The following is a 17,144-nucleotide window of genomic DNA, read 5'->3' on the forward strand; positions in this document are numbered from 1 at the left end:
AAACTTCTCAACATCTTAGAGTCACCGGTTAATTTCTTCCAAGCCATTTTAAGCTGATTCAGTACTTAGAGCAAAATGAGGCCTGGCCAAGTACAGAGTCCATACATGGTACAGCATATACACATAGTTTTAAGTTGACCAAATTTCTTTTTGGAAAATTTTAATTTTATGACAAATCATATTTTTTGGTTCTCATTAGCTTTAATTATCTGTAATACACACACACACACACACACACACACACACACACACCCCTACACACACACACACACACACATATATATATATATATATATATATATATATATATATATATATATATAAAGGAATTATATTACATATGTTTTCCAACATATATGTCATTCTAAAGATGCTGAATGTGTTTAGTTTGTTTTGGATGAGTCTGAATTCCAGATCGTCTGTGCTGAGGATTTTTACCACACAGCACAATAATAACGGGCTGTAAGGGGTTGTAATTAGAGCTATCTCACAGCTCTCTCTCTCTCTCTCTTTCTCTCTCTCTTTCTCTCTGTCCTACTGTTCCTCTCCCCCAATTTCTATCACGGTGTCTGCTTTGTCTTTCTCACCTCCTCTCCGTCTGTTTTTAACGCGCTCGGTGGACTGAGGCTGCCTCAGAGGTATCTGACTCCCTCCAGCATATCTTTGGGCACAGCTTTAAAGATGCTCCTTTACAACTTGCTTCAGTCCGCTGCCCTTCGGATGTCTTAACTGCCTCTTTGCATCTTTTCGTTTTACTTCAAGGTGAGAACATAGCGTACAAGGTGGCACTGAGCTTTTACGCATGGAGGTTGGAATCAGTCTGTCAGAATTTACGCAGAAACTGCTACTGAGGATGCAACTGGGTTTATGAGACCTTTTAAGGGCTTGAAGAAGGGCTTAAAAAGAGCAACGATGCGAGGGACTGAGTTGCTGCTCGGCTACTTTCTGGTGAAAGTTCTGGTGTGTGACGCGGAGGGCGAGCTGGATCAAACCGCGGATGACTTCATGATAGTAACCGGGTTCAACGAGTCAGCAGAGGGGGAGAGCGCATCCACGGAGACCCCGCACACGGAGGAGAAGTGTCGTGGCTATTACGACGTGATGGGTCAGTGGGACCCGCCGTTCGTGTGCAGGACGGGCAGCTACCTGTACTGCTGCGGCACCTGTGGCTTCAGGTTCTGTTGTGCGTTCAAAAATTCCCGGCTGGACCAGACCACCTGTAAGAATTACGACACCCCGCCGTGGATGACACCCGGCAGACCTCCGCCAAAAGTGGACGTGGCGCTGGAGTCCGCCAAGGATAAAACCAACCTCATCGTCTATGTCATCTGCGGGGTCGTGGCCATTATGGCACTTATTGGGATTTTCACCAAGCTCGGTTTGGAAAAGACGCACCGTCCAAACAGAGACAATATGTCAAGGTACGCAATTCAGATCTAGAGGTGTGTGTGTGCGTGTGAATAAATTAGATTGTCATTACCACGAAAAGCCAAACAACTGTTTTTGGCCAATTTTTTTGCCAAACTAAAACTTGGCCTTTGTGGAAAGGCTGATTTGGAGCCAGCCGCCAAAGATCATTGCTAAAGAAGCTGACAGTTCAGAGTGCTGCATTTTCAAACAGATTAGCACTGGGAAGTTAAGTGGAAGAAAAAAGTGAACAGTTAACCACTGTTAACTGCAAAGCCCATCCAAGAGTTTGGTGGAGACTCAATAAGAAGTTTGAGGTTGGATTCAAAGATTCAAGAGCCACAAAACTCAACTATTTTAAAACTGATTTTATCTGTAGTGCCTGCTAAACAAAGTCTATGCTAAATAAATTATTCTACTTTAAAGTAACAAGGATCAGATGTTTTTGAGTGATAATTACAAACATGAAGCCATCTTCAAATCTTACATAATTATTGATTATTGATACTTGCGTGCCATGCAATGTAGATTTGCTAAAGCTCTTACAAAAACAACACGTTAAAAATGAACTCTTTTTTAATGGTCAGTCTACAGTACACACATTTTAAAACATGCCCAACTTAAAGCAAATTTAAACACATTCCTTAAATGCTGCATCCACACAAATGCTGTGCTTGCGATACATGCGAACCTGTGAATTTATTTTTTATTAGAATTACACAAACATTTACTTATTGTTTAGCTGATGGAGACAAATCCCATGTTGCCATTTGCGGAGTCTGAATATTAAATCTATGAAAACAAACTGCATCCCAAAATTCAAGTTCAGAAGTGTTGCAGACTGTAACAAAATGCTATCCTTGATACAGCAGGTTCAATTCTTTATAACTTCTTAGGCATTTGAGAGTAAATAAATGTAATAATTATTTATGGTGGAAGGACCAGTCAGATTATTACATGGTCTTAGAGACTAGATTTGAATAGCAGACCCTGGCCTGATTCCTGATTAATTCCCCAGCCGTCATGTGCTTTTTGTAATGACGCTCTTTGTCATAAGGGGGAGACAACAGCTCCAGACATGTCCATAGTGGTCATCTTTCTAAAGTATGCCCAGCAGCGCAGTGAGGTGGAGAAACACATTTTTGTCCTTTAAAATCACAATTTGGTGATGACAAGTGGAGTTAGAGGAACCCAAGGCAATCAGAATATGTGAGGATCGTGTTTACTTAGAGAGAGAGGTACAAGTATGATGGGGAAGCTCTTTAGTAATCAGATGGACAGTACTGACAGAATAAGGGAAAACAGCTTTTATAAAATAACATTTGCAACCACTGATTATTTCATAGTTATGTGAAACATAGCTGATATTTACAACTTAACTTATCTCAAATGAGAAACTTATGTGGTATAAAGCTTTATTAGGAACAGAGAAGCCTGAAAGAAACCTGCAGCTAAGTTGCGTTATATAAACAGAATATCCTCTATAGAGTCACGGTAAACATCTATTTGTTTCCATGGAATATAAACAGAAAAGATGCAGCTAGTGCTGCTAATCATATGCACTTAAGTAATGAGTAGCATGTGTGATTAGTTCAGTAGCAGCACTGATTTAGGGAACTTTCTGATCTGGAACATAGGCTTGTGTTACCACAGTGTCAGGAGGGAAAGACAACACAGATTATCTTAATGGAGCAACCATTGCTGTACATCTATATTAAATAGGTTAAGAAGATATTTTCCAACTATTTGAAGTCCAGCATTCACAATTAAAAAAGATTATTTATGAAACAAAATATTTTGTGCAATGGCCAGTCATCCCAGGAGTGGACGTCTTAGAAAATTCACCTAAAGATCAGACTGTGCACTGCTCAGAGAAACTGCAGGAGCCCAAGAGGCTCTAAAGGTTTAAGTTGATAGCATGTTAAGTTTTAATGCACAAGACAAAATAAATAGACAAAGACTGATTGAGTACGGGTGGCTTCGAAGAACAATATGCTTCTTTTCTAAAAGAATATGACAGCCTAACTTGTAAGTTTGCTAAGTTGCATCTGAAATTAACCACATGACTTGACAGATATCAGCAAATACCTCATACTAATTGTCAACCAAATTGATGGTAGGCTGCAGATCTGGGCTCTTTTGCAGCTACGAGGTTTCAGCACTTTGCAGTAACTGAGTCTACCATGAACTCTGTACTAACATACTAGAAGTTTGAAAGGAAGGCCAATACAATTAGAGGTTTCATAGTCTTTATTTATAATGTTTAATTTTCTGTGGTGGGCAGCAGACAGACTTTTTGTGCATTTATGTACATAATTACAACCTCTCTTAAAGTATTGTTTATCTCTTCAGAGCTCTTGCACATGTGATCCGCCATCCTGCTTCAGAAGATACAGATGACATTGGTCTGAGTCAACACTATGAGAACCTACAAACGAGATTGGCACTTGACAATTTCCGTAAGTAGTGAACCGGCCGCCATACAGATTCTGAAAAGGCATTGAGCTAAGTGTATTTGTTTGGGAGCACTATGCTTTCTGTGCTCTTGATCCATTATTACTTCTCAGTCTTCTTTATCAGTTCAGACAAATTATGTTTGTATCTAAACCACAAACTGGCAGGGAATTAAACAGAATCCATGATTTGCAGTTTACTTTAATCTCAGGAGCAGAATGGATGCAAAAATATGTCAATCAAGTCTTTTGATTGTCTTATAGAAAAATAACTCAACTTACTTTGTGCACTTATTGAAAATCTGAAGCCTGATTTCCTCAACAAACACAACTAGGCAGCCAATACAATACAATTTAGGGTAAAGCAGTCCGGACATCATAATCATACACAAGAGCAGGTTTTACCACAGTCTCTTCTCTGCCAGTCAGACTGATGGGAAACTTAAAGTCTATATAATGCAAATAACATGGAACACACAGATGATATTTTTACTTTCAATGAATATTTACAGTTTCAAGTACATGAGTCTTTCTACTCCTAAGTGTGTTATTTCTTTATTTTGAGCAGAACAGTGTTAAGTCCTTTATATCTTGGTGTAGGTGTCTTATTTTATTTTGTGTTAAATTTATGCTCGATTGACTGGCGAACTCTGTACAAGCGTTCCTGTGTAGCTGTAACTGTGTGAAAATACAAATGGCAACTACAGCTCTTAATCGGAATCAAAACAAAAATGGTAACAGGCTGGTTGAATATTTTACTCCTTAAAAAAGTACAAACTAGGGTGAGGATATAATTGGTTGTGTTTGTGAATGAGATTAGAAAAGAGCCAATATTTTACTTAGAAGTTCAACGAAATGTTAAGCTAATACCAACTTCAGATAAATGTTAGATGATCAGGGTCTTAGATAAAAAAAAAAGAATCATGTTTTGCAAATTAATTAATCAATCTACTTGCCATGCAGTTATTAAAAAAATAAACTTGCATTATTTATTATGCTTGCCATGCTAAATAATTTCGAAAGTTTGGCAAAAGGCAAGAAAAAACATTCACCAGTCATGAAATCTCTGACTGTTAAAAAATATTAGATAATCACCACGCTGCGTATCTGATTGCCTTGCCTGAAATTTTCAGCAAATCCAAAGTGATGGAAAAACAAAAACACCCAATCAAAAATCCTGAAGGCTGGTGAACGCATTAGTCATGCCATCAGAAATCACCAAGCACAGACACTAATTACCAGTGACAGCCTAGAGCTCTTTCTTAGCCAATACTGTAGGCCACGGCCTCACGCATTTTAGCGCAGCCTTGTTCTTTCATTCATCAGCATCAACGCCTACGCACACCTACAGTGATGTGCACATGCAGAGTTCTCTTTTTTTTTCTCCAATCTGCGCTGCCAATCTGTTGAAGAGTCCCACATGGTACAAATCCCATCTTTTCAACAATAACATTGAACTGATTTTTTTTTTTTTTTTTTTTTTTAATACACAGTCAAGCAGCATTTCTGTTCCCATATGAACAAAAACAATCAAAACAAAATTATCTTTGGTCTAATTATTACGTCCTGGGTTCAGTGGAAATTTAAAGAAATTCTAGCTGCTATTTTATAAATAACAGTAATATTTTTAATAATAATAATTCTAATTAGTTCAGGAGTGTGTATGTGAGTGTGTGTGTGTATGGTTGTTTGTCGGGATGGACTGGGGACCTGTCCAAAATACGCCACGCCTCTCGCTGAATGACAGCAGTAAATAGGCGTCAGCTGGCATAAACAATGGATAGATAAAGCTGTAGAAATAACATGTCAATTTTTCTATTTGCAAACAATCAACAACAGCAAAAAAACGAAAGCTGAAAAATTAACTTCAGTAAAGGCAAACCGTATTTTTGTAAATTCAAATAAAACAAAATGATTTGTTATAAATTATTTAACTGCTAACATGCATTATTTATGTTTATTTAAGAATTTATGACACTTAATAAATTAAGGATTTCATGACCTTGTCTTAGAGAGCCAGTTGAAGTTAGTTTGAATGCGTTTCAGTGGTACATTTGTTCTTTCGACAGCAATTCTTGGGAGGTTAGAAGGTAAGATGATATTTGTTTCCACACTGATCAATACTGTACTGGTGTGCTTTCTAAAAATACAGACGAGTAGTAATTTTTTCTGGAGATACCTTATAGCAGTGACTTAGAGGCTCGGTCTTTGTTCATCATTCTTACAGAACGGACAACTGTCTTTTAGACCTCGGTAAAGCAGGTTTTATGAGCCATTCCAGTGCTACCATGCTTACATCTGATCAGATACCCATCTACACGAAACAGCTGGGAGGTGGAGTCTCTTTTTGCTCCAGGAGTCAGCCAGAGAGAACAAAGTCTTCACTCACTGCCATCTGTCCATCGATGTATGACAGGCCATTTTTTCACTTCTAAATAGAGACGCATTACTGCTGTATAACCTCTGATGACAACTGAAGAAAAGATACTGAAGAAAAGTCTAAATATGACATATAATCTAAAGGGAAAGATAGTTGTAAGGTAAAGTTCAGCATGGACAATTTAAACAGTGATAAAAAGTTGATTTTTCTTCTCTAATTTTCTGATAGCTTGTCATTTAAAAAGATTTAAGCTCTGTCTTCACTACAATGATAACTTATTAAATAGGTGCAACAGCTGAAATACAAAGAAACAATCTTTCTAGCAGTGTAAACATTGAGTCTGCATGTGATTTGTACATGCGCTCACTGAATTTGGAAAAACGGTGCAGTAATGGTTTTCTAGCACATAACTATTATATAAAGCTGATCTAGATATGTGCCGGTATGAGCATTGACCAAATATGTGCCAAATGAACTACAACATCTGTGTTCCTCTAAAGTTGCAAGGTGTATGATTGTTTCTGAACACAATATACACCAGAATAATGACATGGTGAACAAGAAGAACTACCCCTGCATCTGGGTTACATGGACATATGACGGCAGACCATTCCTGGACTCATTTTAAAAACTTTTGATGACCATTTTTGAACTTTTCATGTTTTATATATATATATATGTGTATATATATATATATATATATATATATATATATATATATATATATATATATATATATATATATATAAAAAAAAATTCCCTTCTCACCCTCTGTGGGTGGTCTCTTTCATCCTCTGAGCTCGGGTCCTCTACCAGAGGCCTGGGAGCTTGAGGGTTCTGCGCAGTATCTTGGCTGTGCCTAGAACTGCACATTTCTGGACTGAGATGTCTGATGTTGTTCCTGGGATCTGTTTGAGCCACTGCTCCAGTTTGGGGGTGACTGCCCCGAGGGCCCCGATGACCACAGGCACCACTGTGGTCTTCACCTTCCAGGCCTTCTCCAGTTCCTCTCTGAGGCCCTGGTATTTCTCCAGTTTCTCATGCTCCTTTTTCCTGATGTTGTGGTCACTTGGTATTGCTACATCCACCACAACGGCTTTCCTCTGTTCTTTATCCACCACCACAATGTCCGGTTGGTTCGCCATTACCATCTTGTCTGTTTGGATCTGGAAGTCCCACAGGATCTTAGCTCGGTCATTCTCCACCACCTTTGGGGGTGTTCCCCACTTTGACCTCGGGGCTTCCAGTCCATATTCGGCACAGATGTTCCTGTACACTATGCCCGCCACTTGGTTATGTCGTTCCATGTACGCTTTCCCTGCCAGCATCTTGCACCCTGCTGTTATGTGCTGGACTGTCTCAGAGGCCTCCTTGCACAACCTACACCTTGGGTCTTGTCTGGTGTGGTAGATCTGAGCCTCTATTGCTCTGGTGTTTAGGGCCTGTTCCTGGGCGGCCAGGATGAGGGCCTCCGTGCTGTCCTTGAGTCCAGCTTTCTCCAGCCATTGGTAGGATTTCCTGATATCAGCCACTTCAGTTATTTGTCGGTGGTACATCCCATGTAGGGGCTTGTCTTCCCATGATGGTTCCTCCAGCACCTCGTCCTCTGTTCCCCAGTGTCTGAGACATTCGCTGAGCACATCATCCATTGAGGCTTTGTCCTTGATGTATTTATGGATCTTGGATGTTTCATCCTGGACAGTGGCTCTCACACTCACTAGTCCTCTGCCTCCTTCCTTACGGCTTGTGTACAGTCTCAGGGTGCTGGATTTGGGGTGGAACCCTCCATGCATGGTTAGTAGCTTCCGAGTCTTAACGTCCGTTTGATATATATATATATATATATATATATATATATATATATATATATATATATATATATATATATATATATATATATATCAAATTGCACCTCAAGTCTTAAATGCAACCATTGAAAAAAAAAAAAAAAAAAAAAAAAAAACTCCTGATCTGATCCATCCGGAAAAGTAGTTACAGATCCTTGTTACATTTATTTGTCAAAAGTTTTCCTTTATCAAAATGTGAAAAGGATTGAGTAGTTCAGAGTAATATGTTTGAAGCCCTTAAGTCATTTGGACAGCCAGCATAAGAATTCTGACACAGAGCTTGACCAAATAGTATTGGCCATAAACAAAATGCCTAACACGTTGCTCTGTAGGCTGCTGAGTCATGGACCAATTCCTCAAGACGCAAAGTTCTAAAGTCAGACAATATTGACTAGAAGAAAGAAAAAAAAAAACATCATCTTAATTACAAACTTGAAAAGCCGCCTGTAAATAAGAGCTCCTTTCTCCTTGTTCTATTTATTGCACCGTATTCAACTCCCAAAATACCCCCTTAAATCATTTATGAGATTCAGGGGAGGTGTCTGTGTCTTAAGTGTAAAACCTGTTTATTTTCTCCAGCGCCCACGGCGTCTTCAATCTTCACAAGTCTCCAAAAGTGGCCTTCTTTTCCCCCAAACAGCTGATACAAAGCTGCCAACACTGTTAGATAAATATTAGAGATAAACAATTTGATACAAGTCTCAGAAACAAGTCGGCTACAAAAAGATCAAGTCAGAAAATTATTATTAACAACTTTTCTAAGGCATTTGATAATAGATGGTAGTTGTTTAAACAATTTTGCTTATAAGTGTATACAGCAGTTTTGATTGTAACAGGAGGATAACAATGAATTTTTGTGGAGAGAACTTGAAAATAGTAAAAAAAAATAAAAATAAAAAACTCGCATAGAAGGAAACTGGAGGAACAAGCGCCACTATTTTTCTTACTTTAAAATCATGCATCCAAGCTTTTTGGCAAAGATGTGCAACAGAATAAAATACTGGCTAAATAATTTAGAAATGATGTATCATTTTGTGTCCTAAAGAGGATTCAAACTGTCATCTTAAAGAGCTCAGACCAAACGAGAGCCTGTGTTCATGACCCACTTACTAATGAAATGGAAACAGGTCAGTAAACTCAAAAAATAACCTGAAAATTTAACACAGATAGGAGGATGTCTGTTTTTTTTTAAATAAAAAGGTCACAGGAGTTGTGATAAAATCCTCAGTGTGGGTGAGACTGTATTGATTAGATTATACGGCTTTGTTGATCATGAAACTTCAGACCAAGAATTGTTTACAGCCAAGAGTTGCTCTTTTTTTGCACCAAAGCTGAGTTCACTTAAGTTTGTGATGCATGTAGAATAGAGAAAAGCCTCAACAAATGTAGCACAGAAGTTGTTTCGAAAAAGGAAGCGAAACTGAGAGTGGCTTGTCCTACATATTTTTTTTTGTGAGCTTTGGTAAATGATGGAAAGAAAAAATATTGTGAACACTAGAAGCTAAAATTAGTTATGTGCAGGACAGATGATAAATAAATAAAATAGGACTGAGAGAGAAGCTGCTGCCATTCAACATCAGAGGAGACACCATTTGTCAAGGTGTGCTGAGAAAGATTTGTTAAAAATGTCCCTTGCATTATTTTGTCAGACTGCATTGATAATTTGAGACTTTCCAAATTAATTAGCACATTATTAAAGTTTCTTGCTGACCAAAAGGGAATAAGAGCCTAATTAACCTATTTTCTTTATTAGTAATCTGTTTTTAATCAGAGCACTTTCTAGACCAAAGATTTTTGGACTCAGCTTCTTTATAACTTTGCAAATAGAAGACATCAACAATAATAGTGAGACCTTGCTGCTTGTTGTTAATTAACTGATTGGCACCCTTTCTGATCCCACACGACTCCTAAGCTGTAACACACAATGCCATTAGCTAAAAAGACCCAATTTTGTATTTTGGAAGAGATGTGGACTGTTTGTTGTTTTTTTGTCTATTACCACATTGATCATTGGTTCAAAACAAACACCATATTGGTATGCAAGGTTATCAATCTATAAGTGTGATTAGTGCCAGTTTAAATTGGGCCAAAATGTTTATTATCAATGTTGTAAGGTAACATCAGTCCTGTGGCAGTATGCCTTGGACACACTGGCAAAGAGGGAGCACAGCTTGTTATTGATCATCCTTTAAGTCTTGTTATCTATATAGAAATATGTGACAATAGTGTCCAGAAGAACTGTGGTTCCTGTGCTTACAGAAGCAAAAACGTGGAATTCAAACATATTATGGCGAAGAACAACTTAGGATAAGTTGTCAAAGTCACAACTTCTCCCATTTTTAGGAAATGGGATCAGAGAGTTCTTGAACTCGCTGAGAAATTTCACTCTGTGTTGTCAAACTCCAATCTTCAAGGAACAATGTCCTGCAAACTTTAGAAGTGTCACTGGTTCAACACACCAGCAACAATTATTAAATCAGCAGCAGGACTATACAACTTGAATCAGGTTGAAGAGATAAATTAGCCATTTGATTCAGGTGTGTTAGGCCAGGACACATCTTCAAACTTGCAGGACAAAACTTGCTCTAGGATGTTGGTAAGGAGGTTCCAACTAATCATACAATCTCTGAAGAGCTCTCTCAGGAAGAGCAGTGTGTTCCAGTGGATGTTTATTCTACTGGAACTGCTAGAAGGATCATAGAAGCTTATTTGTCCAGTTCATACAGGTTGGAGCCCATTTTCTTTTTTGTCTTTGGAATTATACCTTAAAACTTTATGGACTCAACAAGGAAATATGTGCCAGACGTTTTGGTCCACGTTGTCACGACTCCATCAAACAGTTGCCACAGTCTTGCATGCTGTACATCTGAGGTGCCAGTCTTCTTTAAAACCACACTCCAAAGGTTATCGATTGGTTTGAGAACTGCGTAGGCCATTGGGACACAGTGAACTCATTCCCGAGCTTAGGAAAACAAGCCAAGCCAACTTTTATTTAAAAACACTTTAAAAGCTGCAAAAGTGAACAAAGTAAAAAAAAAAATCTCAAACAAGTGTGAGATGATTTCTGCTTTGTGGCAGATGGGTACACTGATCACACTAACTTGACGAGAAAACTGTGGAGATGGTCAGCAATGTCGCTAACACAAAATGTGTCAGAAAATATCCCCTACAGCGTTGCATCACCAGCTGCAGCCACTGGCAGGACCTGATCCATACTTTCAAGTTATTTACACCAGATTCTGACTGTACCATCTAAATGTTGTTGCTAAAAATCGAGATTTATCCGACAACAGTCAGTCGGTCTATTATTTTCCTTTTTTTTTGTGAGCTTGTGTAGGCTCACTTTCCTGCTATCTGCCAGCAGTAACACCTGTGCGTGGTCTTTATCTGCTTTAACCTATCTGATTCGAGCTTCAGCATGTTGGGAAATTATTTTGAACAATATTGGTAGTAGTAAGTGGCTATTTGGATTGTTTTTGCATTTTTATCTTAAACAAGACTGCCAATTCTCTTCTAACCAATTTGTCATATTTGTGATTGGAAATCCCAGAAGATCAGCTGTTTTTGAAATATTCACACAAGCCCATCTGACACAAGAAAACCATAACACATTCCATGTCATTTAAATTTTTTTCCCCCATTCTGGTGCACGGTTCAGACTTCAACAAGTGGCCTTCACCATGCTGAGATGTCTAACTGCATGGAAGTGACTGAACAGGTGTAACTAAAAAAGTGAAAGGTGTCTGTATATTATTTGTTCATGGTCTGCATCCCAATTTCAACAATATTCAGCTTCAGTAGGCTTGTTGTTAGCGCAGCAGAACAATTTTGCTTGTCATAAAGAATCTATAATGGAATACAACCGAGTTGTTTAGTTACCAGTAACGGCTGAACAAAAATAATTTTTGATATTGAAATGTATTTTTTTATTATGTCTGCATAAGCTAACCTCTGCCCAAAATCCATCTCTGCAGCAAGTCCCAAGTAGAAATAAATCATTTATCACACGTCTTATCCTTAATACGATGATAAAAAAATATTTTTTCATATCACATTTTCTTACCTGATACCAGGAGGCCTGTTGAGAAGTCCCTAAAGGGCCATGTGTAATTTAAAACATTAAACTATTCTTCATTAAACTGAGAGGAGAGGACACTCAGAACATCTGTTCCTTCTGCCATGCCAGGGAGGCAGGGAACCAGTCTATTTGCTGTATACCCCTTAATTTACCAGATGTCTACTATAGGATTAGTTCAGTGCGACAAAGACCAGTCAAGATTTTCCAGCTGGATCTCCAAAGAAGCCTTCTTCAGGAAAATGTGACACTGTCAAATAAGAAAAATGTAAATCATGTTGAAATACGAGTACAAAATTACCGAAGTACTCATAATGTAACCAATGAGATAGAATCAATTTTAGTCCTGGACCCGCCGGACATGCTAGAGGATGTTTTGTTAAGAATTGTGCTTCTCTTCTTTTAGACAGCAATCAGATGAACAATGTGGCCCAGTCTCCAACTTTGGTAGGTCAGCCATATCCAGCAGTGGGACAGATTACCAGCCCATATGAACAACAGACCCCACTCAAGGATCTCAACAAGTACAACACTCTGAAGGCTGTGGGTAAGTAGTAGTTTATTATGTGAAACAAACAAAAAAAAAAAAAAACAGCTGTGACTTATCTTTTGATATAATTAGGGAGATGTTACATGCTTTCTAAGAAAATGTTGATGCATAGATTAATAAAGTCATCCGACTTGCATGAAGTGTTAGACAAGTGAACAGCAAGAACCTTTAATGTGATTTAATTTGCTGTGCATTTGTGCACACAGACAACATTCCCCCCAAGTACAAATGCAGTTTATTTAAAGCCTTGGAGTTGAGTCTTTGCTTTGCAGCAGTCCTTGTAAATTAATCCATAGTCCATCAATGTCAGGATAGAAAGAAACAGAGAGCTTATTTATAGTAGCAGGTTTGTGCTAATTTAAAAAGTCTGCCATCAAGAATCAGCCGAACAAAATAACATCTCTATCTCCATGACTCAGTAAGCCACTAGATCTTTTTTTTCTTTTCGTTTGGATACTGTAGATTTAGAGCTGTAAACACAAAGATACAGAAATTTATTGATAATAGAATAAAGTATTATCTAGGTCAAGGATTTTCAGATACTTGGAAACTGTTCAATTGAAACCTGAATTTAAACAGTGCTTTACCAAACCTTGTACATCGAGTTCAGTCTTCGTAAGTTTTACTCTGAAACCCAATAAAATCTTGGAAGCATTGACACCTCATCCGTCTTTGTTGCCCATTCATCATAGTACCATCATAGAAACTGATTAGAAAGGAAAATGTTAAAAGGCTAGATTCAGAGACAATGAATCATTCTGAAAAACAGAGAATGTAAATGTTTGGAAATTATGTCAGGATTTCCAACAGTGCTAACATTTTGATAATCTAGGCATTAAAGAAATATGTACTTATGTAGTTACTGAAGATTTGCTCCTACAGTGAAGTTCAAAAGTATTGAATTTTCATACTTTTTGTCATGTTGCATCCACGAACTTCAGACATGTTTACATGTGTTAATGGGTCCACGAGGACACTGGTGACAGTTAAGGTGGTGGAACTTCATTAGGTAAACCAACTCATAGTAGCACATAATTGTAAAGTGAGACAAACATAATACATTGTTTGCAATATTTTGCACAAATAAAAATTTGAAAAGTGTGTCCATGTGTTTAGCCATCATTAATCAATGGCCCTCTTTAACAGCAGAAATATCTCAAAGGCTTTTAGCTATACTAATCTAGAAACTTGATTTTTTTTTTTTTTTTACCTGTTATTCTTTGCAAGATAGCTTAAGCTCAGTCAGACTGGATTGACAGCATCTGTGAGTGTTGATTTCTTTCTAGTGTAGCTCTGGGCTCTTGTTCATATTTAAATAGGGACCAGATTTGTACAATAGGTTTTCCATGTTCAGATTAATTGAACAGAGCAGAGTGAGATGATCAAAGCTTGTTGTTCTGTAACCCAGCAGATGGTTGTGGTGGGGTTTTTTTTTTTAGAGGTAAAGAAGTAAAAGGGGCTGAATGGATAAAACACTTTGATCTTTTTATTAGGATATAAAATTAGGATATGAAATATACTGAAGACTTCTGGCTGTTATATGACCAAACGTGAAGTTCAGGGAGCATCTGCGCTTTTGCAAGGCACAGTAAGATGTGATACATGGGTCAGTTATTGAAGAATGACAGCTGAATAATAATCTTATCTTGTTATTTCCCCATTTTTAGCAGAGAAAGCAAATGACAACTACCAAAGCAACCGCAGGCAAGCGATTGAGATGACAGCCAAGGGTAGCCTTCCAATGGAAAGTGTGGATATGGAGCCAGAGCCTCCAAATCCTTACAGCCCACCCAGACAGCGTTCTATGAAGCACAGCGAACACAAGTACAAAAGCCACAGGAGCCACAGCTCCCAGTCACTGTCCCACATCTCCAACATAGCAGTCAGCCCAGGGGGGCTGAGATCCTGGCAAAGCAAAGACATGCTGGGACTCCGACAGAGCTATGGCCAAATGAAGCCCGGCATCACAGAGAAAGAGCTACATAGCTCCCGCTACATGCCTCCACAACCTTACTTTGTCACCAACAGTAAGACAGAAGTGACAGTATGAGTGTCTGCCATATTCAGGCTCAAAATAAACCCGAATTAATAATAAAGAAAAGGGAAAAAAAAAAAAAAAGAAACGCTGTAACTGCTGCCAATGAGTGGGGTTGCAAGGAAACAGCATGGACTGTACTAAATGCATCTGTTTTGGAAGCGGGTAGCAAGATGCCATCTATAGCTGATGTGTACTGTGTGACAGGGCCCTGAATATGTCGTTGAGCCTCATGGGGGCACTGTAATCACAATGTCGTGTTTGATGCTCATATAATCTCACTACTAAAACTGCAGAAATTACTTATCACATTATTGGGATGTGAGGCACTAATTACCATCACAAGTATCTACTGAGATATTTAAGGAGATTGTACTGTATTTTCTAATATGTAGTTGAAAGATAATCCAATCAAACTGAACTAGCCTGTGGCTGTTTATTGATTATATGAGTCACCTGAAGGTTGTGTACTAAAAAAAAAAGACTTGGAAACTAATCCTAAACTAAGAGTGTGCAGGATTATTTTTTCCACATAGCTGCCATGTTCTAATTATGAACCCTCTAATGCATTACCTCAGTTTGAAATGCAATTCACCACTTGCTAAACTATCACCTCATGGAGGAATTGTACACATTTAAGGCAAACCCTTGTAACTCTTGATTTAAATACTGTCACAAACATTGGAAAACTGGCTTGAAAGGTTTTGTGTTTGTTTGGAGAATTCCAGGTCTATCATAGTGTTCTTAAAATGTAAATGACTCGGTCTGTAAATGTGCTATTGTTGATTTAAATGGCTCAACACACATTAAAAAGTCTGTTCAAAACTTGTGATTCTTGTGTCGCTTAAAAAAAGATGTTTATTTTTGGTTTAAGATTGTCAAGCAGTTAAAAATGTTGGGTTTTAACAATAAAGAAAAATGCAAAAAAAAAACAAAACACTGAAACTTGTGTATTCAGTAATGCATTACATGAGGAATGTAACGGTTTGTTTGAGGATTTGTTTCAGCAGCTTTGTTTATCCCTCTAATTTTGTTTTTATGGGATAATTTAAAATGTTGGACTTTTACTGCTTATTTCTTCTGTTTACATTCTGGTTCTCAATCATAACTGAAGTTTTATCCATCCTCTGGGAGCTCTGTCATTTTTTAAAAAAAATGCCAGGAGACATTTTTGTTAATTAGCAAACCATGTTTCCAACCAACAGGGTTGTTCCCCCTGGAAATTAAATCAGCACAGTAACCCAGTTCAGTCAGACGGTGTGCAACAGCTGTGTGCTCGGTTCTGAAAGTCTTGACATTAGAGTAATAACTTAATAGAAACAAAAACTCCACCAAAAAACAGCTTTTAGAAAGTCAAATTGAGCCGGCATGTACACGGGAAGCAGAACTCTAGAACTTGATGTATACATTGTAATGGATTCATTATGTCACCATGCCTATTGTGTCAAGACAGTAAGAAAAACTTGGTTTTATATGACCTACATATATATGTTAACACTTAAAGGAAAACTAATTGTATATCCCTGTAAAGTTTGTCATGTCTGCCCTCAACTTCATATGAACATACGTCTTCTGAGCAAGACTGAAATCCTTGTCAGTCATTTCTATAAAATTTTCTGTTTTATAAAACCAGGCAAATGGCTTGGCTGATTTCAATGGATTGAAACACATGTCGTCTACTAAAGTGCTCAGCGGGAATCTATTTCACAGCAAACAAAAGCCTTAAATGTCAGACTGAAATTACTCCATTAATGGGTTCCACACTGCAGGTCATCTCTGCCAACAGGGTCACCAACAAGGCTCTTAAGGGTCTATAAAATCCACATTATCATGTCATATTTGTTGATCTGAATGTAAATATTAAAAATGGTTTGCAATTACCTAACATTCATCGCTTTTCTATACAATGCATTAAGTGGCCAATAAATAGAACGGGGAAAGCTTGTTTTGTGTTCCTATAATAAAAACAGTGAGAGGCTCTGATTGATGAGCTGTCAAGTCCTCTTGCTAAAACATTGAGGAATTAATAAAGCTCTCTCTTTCATGGGCTAGAGAGGTTTATTTGAGGCTTAAGAAAGATTCTTTCAACACAAAAAAATTATACCAGCACAAACTTTATGTTGGCTTGACAATTTCTGTCTCAGCTTGAGTTTTTACTGTGGGCACAACAGGTGCATGTAGACTCAAGTGAATAAAACAAAATATGCTCTACCAGTTTTGGAAAAGTCTGAGCATGTCAAGTTTAAGCACAGTAGTTTTCTTCAAATCATGTTTTTGGGTCAGGCTTCTAAAGTGGGTCAGAGTGAAACTGTAAAGTCCTAGTGAAGGACAATATAAATAAAGCTCAAGTTTTGTTTCCCTATGAAAGTGGTTGCTTGCAATAGGAACACATGGCAT

At 37.9% G+C, this 17,144-nt stretch overlaps 1 protein-coding gene across 1 annotated transcript; it reads left to right on the forward strand.

Annotated features, from left to right (window-relative positions):
• Window positions 1–547: 547 nt before the first annotated feature.
• On the forward strand, window positions 548–15,572 carry shisa9b (shisa family member 9b). The gene is made up of 4 exons (XM_015013681.2): window positions 548–1,421; window positions 3,760–3,866; window positions 12,569–12,709; window positions 14,380–15,572. Exons 1-4 carry the CDS (start codon window positions 868–870, stop codon window positions 14,760–14,762), a joined length of 1,185 nt encoding a protein of 394 aa, XP_014869167.1. The 5' UTR covers window positions 548–867; the 3' UTR covers window positions 14,763–15,572.
• Window positions 15,573–17,144: the final 1,572 nt, after the last annotated feature.

Source organism: Poecilia mexicana, unplaced genomic scaffold (genome assembly GCF_051168715.1).
Source record: "Poecilia mexicana isolate PSO_F unplaced genomic scaffold, ASM5116871v1 scaffold_8, whole genome shotgun sequence".
NCBI classification, from domain to species: Eukaryota; Metazoa; Chordata; class Actinopteri; order Cyprinodontiformes; family Poeciliidae; genus Poecilia; species Poecilia mexicana.

Bases quoted from the DNA above. Each gene is read 5' to 3' on its own strand.
- shisa9b (XM_015013681.2), top strand. From the start codon at position 868: ATGAGACCTTTTAAGGGCTTGAAGAAGGGCTTAAAAAGAGCAACGATG. The intron at 3,867-12,568 runs GTAAGTAGTGAA...CTCTTCTTTTAG, and splicing joins ATTGGCACTTGACAATTTCC to ACAGCAATCAGATGAACAAT. The intron at 12,710-14,379 runs GTAAGTAGTAGT...CCCCATTTTTAG, and splicing joins CAACACTCTGAAGGCTGTGG to CAGAGAAAGCAAATGACAAC.